This window comes from Leptonychotes weddellii, chromosome 9 (assembly GCF_054177405.1).
Source record: "Leptonychotes weddellii isolate Sample4059 chromosome 9, ASM5417740v2, whole genome shotgun sequence".
Taxonomy (NCBI): domain Eukaryota; kingdom Metazoa; phylum Chordata; class Mammalia; order Carnivora; family Phocidae; genus Leptonychotes; species Leptonychotes weddellii.
Window position 1 is genome coordinate 122,945,469 of NC_138377.1, and position 10,266 is coordinate 122,955,734.

A 10,266-nucleotide genomic window follows, 5' to 3' on the forward strand; every position below is an offset into this window, starting at 1 on the left:
GGGGAAATAGGGGATGGGGATGAAGGAGGGCACTTGTCGTGATGAGCATCGGGTGAGATATGGAAGTGTTGAATCACTATAGTGCTCACCTGAAACTAATATAACACTGTATGTGAACTAACTGGAATTAAAAACTTAAAGAAAAAAAAAAAACTGCTAAAAGGCTTTCGTAATTGAGGATTCACTCTTTTGGTAGGTTCCTACTTACCTGGTTAGGGATAAAAGTAAATGAGTCTATGATCAGGAACTTCTCCTTAATTCTTAGTTACTGCATAATCTGCTTTGACTCTCTGGCCAAAGCTGTTTTTGAGAATAGAATAGTCCTTGCTCATCCTTCAGCTGTGCAAGAAGGCATCTGTGCTGTGGCCGACACCCCCTGCTGTACCTGGATTAACACTTCCAGGGATGTTGAAACTCAATTATATAAGATTACAAAACAAGCCGCTTGGATTCCACATGGACTTTCTTTGACTTACTTGATTTTGATTGATTTGGGTCTTGGGGACCATGGCTTCAAAGTGCACTCCAAACACTGGACATTATTCTGTTTAGACTAATCATAATAATCTCCCCGCTGCCTTATTATAGTCTCTCAAAATCTTTAAATGCATGTTTGTAGCCGCTAACTACCAGGCAAACAATGCTCCCTAAGACTGGAGCGCCAGAAAAGGAACAAAGAGGATGACGGACCTGAAGCCATAACCTGTAAATACCACCGAGCGGAGCGTACAAAAGCATGACCTGCAGCTGCCATGCAGAGGATCAGCACAAGCTGCAAGAGCCAGACCGCTCACCCTGCAGGCTGCAACCACAGAACCTAAGAAGGCAGAGAAAATTTCATCTCCCCCACAGTTATCATGAGGAGGATAGGGTATTGCTGGCTGGGACACCCTGCTCACTTCGGAGGCTGCAGCTGAGATCTTGGGGACACTTGAAAAAAGCCAGGGAAAGGTTCCTAAGACACAGGCCCTCTCTACATGGAGGCAGAGCACCTATAAACAAGCCCTATTCACCAGTCCCTCTATCACTGGGGGGTGGGGATGGCCTCCATCCCATGAAGCGAGATCATGACTTGAGCCGAAACCAAGAGTAGGATGCTCAACTGACAGAGCCAGTTTGCTGGCCCTGATTGCTTTTATTTGAGAGAGAGAGAGAGAAAATGAGTGAGCAGGGGGAGGGGCAGATCCTGGGATCATGACCTGAGCCGACCGCAGACAACCGACTGAGTCACCCAGGCACCCTTGATGGCTCCTTTAGATAAAATCCCAGGAAAATGTAATTGTTATACCATAGTTTCCCCACTTGACCTACTGAAGGCATACTCTGCATCCACTGAACCCACAGCTTCCACGAGAGTTTGCACATTGGCAAAAGGGAACAATGCCCCCATTTACAACGACGCCAGGTATGCCTTCGGAGTCTACCACGTTGTTGGCACAATCTGGAAATCCTGTGGATTCTTAACCTCTCTTGACGCTACTATTGCCGATGAACATCTGATTGTTACTCTCTTACAGTCCATTCGTCTTGCTACCAAATTACTATTTTTTTTTTTAAAGATTTTATTTATTTATTTGAGAGAGAGAGAGAGTGAGCACGAGAGGGGGGAGCGGGAGAGGGAGAAGCAGACTCCCCGCTGAGCAGGGAGCCCGATGCGGGACTCGATCCTGGGACTCCAGGATCATGACCTGAGCTGAAGGCAGTCGCCCAACCAACTGAGCCACCCAGGCGCCCACTACCAAATTACTATTGCTCATGGTCCAGCCCATACTAAGGAGACTGATACTGTATCGCTGGGAACAGGACTGATAACTGCTCAGCTCGAAAAGGGCCCACTATCCTTTCTCTACTAATTTATAAACCTGCTTTTATCCCCGATGTTATTGACTATCAGGCAAATATCCTGCAATCTGAAAAAGACAAAGTGATATAAAAGAGTGTTATGTACCAGATAGAGTGTGCACTGGGCCAAATGGACATCCTGTACTCCCCTCTTTGCTTGTTCTTACCTCCCATCAATCAGATGGGACATCTGTACAGATGAGAGAACATTAAGGAACCCAAAGACAGTTTGTCCTCCAGGGCTCACCATGGACCCAGCAGCACTCCAAGTGGATTTTAAGTTTTCCCACCAGCTTCAGGCTATTTCTACTGTGTGGTTATTGTCTGCATGATTAGTGAATGGATGGAATGCTATCCAACTAGACATCCTGATGTCACAACATTGGTAAAGAAATTAATAACATTTTTTTTGTCTTAGCCTTCTTTTATGGACTAAATCAGACCACAGAACTTGTTTTATAGCAGAAACAAACTACTTGCTTACAAGAACTCTGAGGCACTCATTGCAATTTCATACCTCACAGCATTCTCAATCATAAAGGCAAATATGATGTAAAAATCTAGGGCGTTAGAAAAATCTGTGAAGAAAGGACTTAAATAGTCAGAAGCATGACCTCTGTCCTCTGTCAAAATCCAGAATACTCTCAATAGGAGACATGGATTAACCCCTTTTGAAATAGTTTTTCATCATCCTACGCCTACTGATACCTCTAAAATTTCTGTTCCTAGATTGAGGGAACATCACAGGGACAATTTAATGCTGTGATTAGCTATACGCAAGAGCTAAAAAGTCATCTACAGGTAAAAAAGACATGGCCTCCACTGACAAGCCTTCCTACCCCTTTCAACCGGGAGACTGGGTATACGTGAAGATTTTTAGAAGCATGAGCTGTCACCAGACTGGGAAAGAACTTGCAAAATACCTGCTGACCTACCCTGCCATCAAAATTAAAGGAAAATCTGGGATTCTTGTGAACCACTCCAAGCAAGACCCAGATCACTCTTCTCAGGACAAGTAGATGATCTCAAAGTAAGGATGTCCAGAGCCAATTCCCAGTCCCTGGAAAAAGCACCGCAAAATAGATACATCCCAAGATCACGTCTCGAAAACCTTTGCCTCCACCTACATTTTCCTCCTTTTAAAAGTGTCTGTTCTCCCTGAAGAGGGAAAAATCATTTAAATTAACCTCACCTTTCTTGCTGTTTACTCAAACACTGCTGGTTATGTCAACGCCTCAATAGCATTAAAGAACCTGAGCTAGTATTTATCGTTGCCAACGTGAACACTTGGTGGACGAGCAGAAGACGGATGAAAGCGTAGGATATCCATGACCAGAAGAACAAGTTCATTCCACTTCTCCTTGAGATGAGTCCACTGGGCTCAGAGAAACCTTTATGGAAACTCAAGGACTGTCCCTTGCTCAGGTAAAGATATTGGGAGAAAACAGAGCTAGTTCTCATTAGCCATAGCTAGGTGACATACCAAAACAATACTGCAATCAAACCCTGTGGTTTGATCCTCAGACCCTTCGCAGAGGTCGTGTTTCAAGCACAGGCTTTTAAGGCACAAACATTTGCCAAATCATCAAATGTTTCAGCTGGTTCACAGGCCATCCTCAAAAAACAACAACAAAAGCAGCATGGGTAGACCATGCTTAGTACGATAAGCCAGTCACCAAAAAGACAAATACTATATGAATCTGCTTATGTGAGGCACCTAGAATACACAAATTCATAGAGACAGAAAGCAGAATAAAGGTTACCAGGGGCTGGGGTTCGGAAAATGGGAAGTTATTGTTTAATGGGTAGAATTCTTGTTAGAATCGATGAAAAAATTTAGACAGTGATGGTGGTCAAGGTAACATTGCAAAAGTATTTATGCCACTGATTTGTACACTTATGAGTGGTTAAAATGATAAATGATATCTATGTGTTACCATAATTCAAAACAAAATTCATGGAACTAATGATGGTTACATCTGAGAGCAAATGAAATGTATTGTTAACAGTACTGTGAGATACTTTCTGCAAAATACCTACTAATGAATAAGGTTTTAAACATTTTAAACATGCAAGCTTTGAAATTTGTCCAAAGAAGCCTTTTTCTGCCCCATATAGATTTCTACCACCACCAGTTGTAACATTAGCTCAGGTTATATTGAATTAGTTACTTCTCATCCTTAAAAATATTCTCACCTGTAGTCCTTCTAGGTGGACTATTCAGAGGCTAATTCCTCAGTCTCTTCAAACTCAGCATCAACTCCTGCATAAACACCTGAGTGGTACTGATAACATTTTCTGACTCATCAAGATCCAAGGAAAACCATTCAAAATCATTTGCCTTGTTTTGATAAATTCTCTGTCACTTCCAATGTTCTCACCTCTTCAAGCTACCATTTGCAACTCAAAGGCTGACAGTCTTAAAAAGTAAGTTTATATTCTCTGGACATATTTCTTCCAGAGAAATTCACTCACCACTGATAAGCTTTCCTTGCTTGACTCACAAATGAGCTACTCCTACCTTGAAAGTACAACACTCAAAGCCCAGTTTTCTTTTCAAGGTTGAGTATGCACTAATAATTTTCAGAAAATAAGATGTCTCAACATGGTGATTAGGTATGACCCTTGAAACACTATTGAGTTATAAACATGTAACTGTGATTTGTTGTGCGAAGTGATGAGTGTCCCGTACTGTCTGTTGCAACAATTTAAATTCAGCCATTATAGCAGGGAAATAGGCATATATAATATGTGAAGGAACGTGGCTCTGTCCCAGTAAAACGTACAGACACATGAATTTCATACAGTTTTCACAGCTCACATTATTGTCCTCCTGTGGTTATTTTAAGCCACTTCAAAATGTAAAAACCACTCCTAACCATTCCAGGCTCACACACAGGCCGCCGGCCACAGTTTGCTGACCCCTGCTGTGGAAAAAGAGAAAATGAGCTTTGGTCACATCCCTCACAACTGAATTGGGTTGTTTTTCTCCAATATCTAATGAGAAACAGAGGCACCTCAGATAAAGTAGAAAGAAGGGTAAAACTTCAAGTGCTGGTTTTTCGAAACAATCGATAAAATAGTCAAACATCTGACAAGTTTAACTTAGTTAGCAAAGAAAGCAAACACAACATTTAAAATGATAAATAACAGGTGGGGGTTTTTCTAATTTTGAGAGAGAACTACGGACTATATACTAATGAAGTGGAGAATCCTGATGGCAGAGACGATACAGAACAAGTATGAATTTTCAGAAAGAGAGGGGAAATTTCTGTTTCAATGCACAGCCACGGATTGTGAGGACCAACAACCCTTTGGCTTCTGCTTGGCGTTCCAGGGCCGCTGCCCTCCTCCTTCCTGGCCCTGCTACTTACAGCTCTGTAACTTGCAAATACCTGAAAGCAAGCCAAGAATCCTTTATCTATAGACGTGCAAATACATAAATTCTGTTGGGTAGGAAGTCAGTTGACTTAATTCCTGTGAAAAAAATCAGTTTCCTGTCCATTTATAAATTCATTTAAACACTCCTTGACTCCACATTCGTCCTTCTGTGACTTCTCCTTTGAACTGATAGTGACATGTTGTTCCCTCACTGAGTTAAAAAAAAAAAAAAAAAATTGTTCATTTGATATCTGTAGGAGAGTCATTTCCCTTTTTTGTGTGTGTTGTACATTATCCCTTAACACAAATAGCCAAGGATGATACAGAAAAATAGGAAAAATAGGAAATAATTACAAACTTGTGGGGAGATTAATGATATTTTAACTCCATGAAGAGTGGACTTTTTCATCTTCCCGTGAAATGAGTTTTTCTTGGTAACTGCCATCAGGCGCTCATCCCAGGGTCTTCTAGGCCTGGACCCTCTCAGCCCCGACTCTTCATAGGAAAAGTTCACAATGGAGAAACTTGACAGGTGTGCCTTAATTCAAGAGCTCGAAGTAAACATCACAAATGTGACAAGCTGATCCTGCGCCTCTCAATTCGATGCGCCAAGAACAGGGTCACTTCTGGGGTCTTCCTACAGAAAAAGGTAAATTAAATCTAAGGAAACATGAAACCACCCAAACTGAAGGACATTCTACAATGTCAGACAATGCTTTTCAAAAATGTCATGAAAAGACATGGAAAGGAGGCTGGAGGGACATGAACACTAGGTGCAGTCAGTGATTCTGGGTTGGATCCTGGACCAGGGAAAAAGAACTATAAAAGACATTGGGAAATCGGCAAAAATTGATATGGTTGTATCAATGTTAAATTTCCTGATTTTGAACATTGTACTGTGGTTTTGTAAAAGAATGTCCTTGTTCCTAGGAAACAGACACTGAAATATTTGGGGCAAGAGGACATGACTCTTACCTCAATAGACCAGAAAAAAGTGCATACGAATATATATGTGCAGGGCTAGGAGGAAAGCATCGCCCGACTTCCACCTGAAGTCAAGGTTAGTGCTCAGCACCTGCCAGGACGAGGCAGGGTGGCTCAGTCTCCGGCACTGCCCAGAGGCCACTTACAGATGCTCCCACTGCAGAGCGCTCTTCAGGATTCCTCCCTGAGAAAGAACTCCTGCCCTGAGCACCCAACCCACACAGGACACAGGCAAGGTTGTTGTCCAAGGTTTATTGAAGATATTACAGCACAGCAGAAAGATTCAAACGGCTCCACGTGGGGTTTTGAAATTCATCCCAACTGTAGGCTGAGTGACCTGCAGGTTGGACAGACTGCCAAAGTCCTGGAAAAACAACAAAATAGGTTCAGTGTGGCTATACTGGGGAGATCTGTGCTGTAAGTCCCAGGGACACCGCCAGGCCATGCCTGTCTGCCTCCACTAGCTTGGGGCCAGGCTGGCAGGACCTGCAGAAACCCAACAGAGGCCTTCTCCCTGCCCCAGAGCAATAAACTCACAAGGGAGCCTGCTTGAGTCTGAAGGCACATGCACCCCAACCCCCAGACAAGGGTGCTGTCCTGTAAACTGTAGGATTTTTAGCAGCACCCCTGCCCCCTATCCATTAATGTCTGCTAGTGTTCCACAGCTCTGACAACCAAACGTGTCCAGACACGACCAAACGTCCTGAAGGTCAAAATCTTTTCCTTTGAGAATCACTGCTCTAGGTCACATACAGTCCCACTTCCTTTCCAGGGCCTGACACAAGTAAGAAGCATCACTAATCCAACTGCCAAGAGCCTGCACATACCTGGAACTTAATGTCCCTCCCATTTTATCCTCAAAAACCAATTTTACAGTTGAAACTGAAAAGTTGCATTGAGAACTGACTACTTCTGGAGAAAATTATCCACAACAGACTTTAGCTATGCTGGTAATGTTTCTCTGAAACTGGCTGGTGAGTACACTGAAGTTCATTTTGTTCATTACCTCTCTGAATGTCTTAAACACTTCATGATCATAAAGAAGAAAAAATGAAGCTGCTTCAAGTCCCTGTGTACTGGCCTCTGAAGCCATGCTGCCTTCACCCAACTAGCTACCCCTGCAGAGAGAAGCCCCATGAACGCAGCTCAACTATCTGGGAAGCACGGGGAAGGCAGAGCACAGTTCTTTGGAGCAGTCAGCAGACAGACGCACAAGGAGTGAAGTCCCCGAGCAAGGCACAGAGAGTGAAATGAAAAGACAACCAGAGCTGGAACGGAGGAGGCAAATGTGAGGAGCAGCCACAGAGGCAAGAAGCGAACAGGAGGAGAGAAGGGAGTAGGGTTGTCCTGGAAGTCATGGGGTGATGGTCAAGGCTTTGGGAACTCTCTTCCTGTGGAGGGCCATCTCCACCTTCAACTAGCTAACCCCATTTTGGAGGCAGCCTGTCCAGTGGTTATCAGTGTAGATGGAGTTCCCAACCCTACCACCCATTAATCTTCAAGTTACATTTCCTCAGGTAGGAAAAGTAGGTAACAGGATGTGCCTCTCGGGACACAGCGAGGACAAAGGAAATGTATGAAGAACGTAGCTCCTGTTACTACAGAGAGGAGAGAAGTACGATAGTCCTCGACCAGGGATAAAGTCCTCCTTTAGGAACTCGGCCAACACTTACCAAGAGTTTCAACATTTCCTTAGTGTCAGGGTCTACTTCAATGATCTCCTGATCCAGGGCTGAGACCTAGAAGGAACAGGGCAGGCCCCCAAACAATCAGTGGGTCCTCTCTCACTCTCCGCACGCTTCTCCAAGATTCTTCAACGAGAGATAACAGGGGGCCGCCATCCCCCAAGCTGAGCAGTCTGCTTAAGAATTCCAGGTCCCAGGGATCTGCTCTTCTGCTTCTACCTTTGTAACTCCCTCGTTCACATCCAACCAGTTTTCAGAAAACCTCGGCAGGAGGCGAACGACTCTGGAATGCCATGCGAAGGCAAACCATGAAACGCACAGCGTCAAGGGCTCTGCTGGGAAGAGCCAGAAGGGACCTCAAGGGCCCCAGCAGGGCAGAAGGGGCGATCACACAGACAGATGATTTTGGGCACTACAGCTGGCCGGGGGGGCTCTGTGCGTAAGAGACCCCCTTCCTCGGACTCGCCGGAGGGACCTCTCAAGGCTCTCAGCAACCTGCTCCATCTCTGAGGACGGGCCAGACCCCGCACGCTTACCTCGGGTACGTAATTATCCCTCCTTTCTCTCTCCTCCTCCTGCAGCTTGATGGAGATGCCGCGCACCGGGCCCCTCTGAATCCGCTTCATCAGGTGTGTGACATAGCTGCGAAGGACACGGCCACGAGCACCGTGAGGCCGCAGACGCCGCAGGGACAAGGCCGGGGCTCCGCGCCCGGGCGCACAGCGCGGCTCACCGCAGCCCGTCCAAGCTTCGAACCCCCGCCCCGCCCCGCCGCCTGCCCAAGCCCCCGACGTGGCCGCAGCGAAGCCCGCAGCGCGCCCCTCCCGCGCTCCTCTCCCCCCGCCCCGCCCCCTGCCCAAACCCCCGACGTGGCCGCAGCGAAGCCCGCAGCGCGCCCCTCCCGCGCTCCTCTCCCCCCGCCCCGCCCCCTGCCCAAGCCCCCGACGTGGCCGCAGCGAAGCCCGCAGCGCGCCCCTCCCGCGCTCCTCCGCGCCAGGCCCGCCAGCTCACCCTGCGATCTTGTTGCGGAGCTTCTTGCTGGGGATGATGGCGATCTCCTCGCACACGCGCTTGTTGGTGTGGAAGTCGTTGCCCAGGCGCGTGTAGTACTTCTCAATGATGACCCGGGCCGCCTTCTTCACGGTTTTGGTGCGGACGCGGCCCTGCGGGCGGGAGAACACAGCGTCACCCGCGAGCCGGGTCAGCCCTCCGACGGCGGCGGGGTTCGCGGGCTGGGGCTGAGCCCGGGACGGGAGGAGGGCCGGCCGGGCAGTGCCGGAGCGCGGGGCTCAGCGCGGAGGCCAGCGGCCCGCGGAGGTCGGCGGCGCGGGAGTCCCGCGCCCCTCCTCGAGGGCTGGGGGCCGCGGAAAGCAGAGGATGGAGGACGATTGTAGGAGACCGGGGCTTCGGGCCAAGATACCTACCATGTCGGCGGGTATAGTAAAAGAGGAAACAGGAAGCACAAGCGAGGCCTATAAAGCGCGGCCAGAAAGGCGCTTCCGGCTACCCCGGGACACGCAGAGCCGACGCGGGTGCTCCACAGCGACCCCCGGCGCGGCGGGGCGGAAGTGCAGGGGGCCCGCCGTCGCCTGGCGGGCGGGGCGAACTCCTGGCCCGCCTCCGCCCCCCGGTGGCGCCGCTCCCGCTTCCGCCCCCGCTCCCCGCCCCTCCTAGCGTTCTGTCGGCCCGCTTCTTCTGCTTCTTCGTTCTGAGACAGGATCGTTCGATGTGCCCTAGACTAGAAGGGGTGCATGTATTCTGCACACGCCAGCGAGACGGAGGGAGGCTTTAGAGTCCTGAGGACGGCGGTTCGGGAGCGAGGAAAGGTAAGGAGGTAGGACGGTGCCCCGCCCAGGACCCCCAGCCTCAGGGACTTGCTTTTCTAGCCTTGCGGAGAAGGGCGCCACTGGGAGACGTTATCCCGTTTCTTCCAAATCTTTGCTCAAGCATCGCCTCATCAGAGGGGCTTTCCCCCCTTCTATCCTTTCTGAGCATCACCGTCCTTTTTTAAGCTGCTTGTCACGGTGACTCGTCTTAGTTTCCTCAACTAAGGGTGAGCTCTACCACAGTAAGGGCCGTTTTGCTTAGCTAGTCCCCAGTGCCCCCCACAAAGCAAGCTCTCAAACGTGGAAGCGGAGGGCCCAGTTCGCCTGCAGCGCTCCCAACCACTGGGGCACCTCCTCCAGCCAGTACAAGCTTCAGGCTGTTGCTGCCGCACCCATCCCCAAGCCAGGCCTTCTGAAGCCCAGGCCGGACTGGCCAGGTTGCAGGAGTTCAGGGGCACGGGGCTGGGCCTCATCCCTCAACTCACTCTGGTCACCTTCGCCAGCGTCGTCAGACTTTGGACTGGGAATGGAAGGAGGACAGGAAGCCC

At 48.5% G+C, this 10,266-nt stretch overlaps 1 protein-coding gene across 1 annotated transcript; it reads right to left on the reverse strand.

Annotated features, from left to right (window-relative positions):
• Positions 1 to 6,444: 6,444 nt before the first annotated feature.
• RPS17 (ribosomal protein S17) lies at positions 6,445 to 9,454 on the reverse strand. Its single transcript, XM_081831739.1, has 5 exons — positions 9,317 to 9,454; positions 8,904 to 9,055; positions 8,429 to 8,534; positions 7,881 to 7,946; positions 6,445 to 6,571 (listed from the first exon to the last, which is right to left on the reverse strand). The coding sequence occupies exons 1-5, from the start codon at positions 9,317 to 9,319 to the stop codon at positions 6,491 to 6,493; spliced, it is 408 nt and encodes a 135-aa protein (XP_081687865.1). The 5' UTR covers positions 9,320 to 9,454; the 3' UTR covers positions 6,445 to 6,490.
• Positions 9,455 to 10,266: the final 812 nt, after the last annotated feature.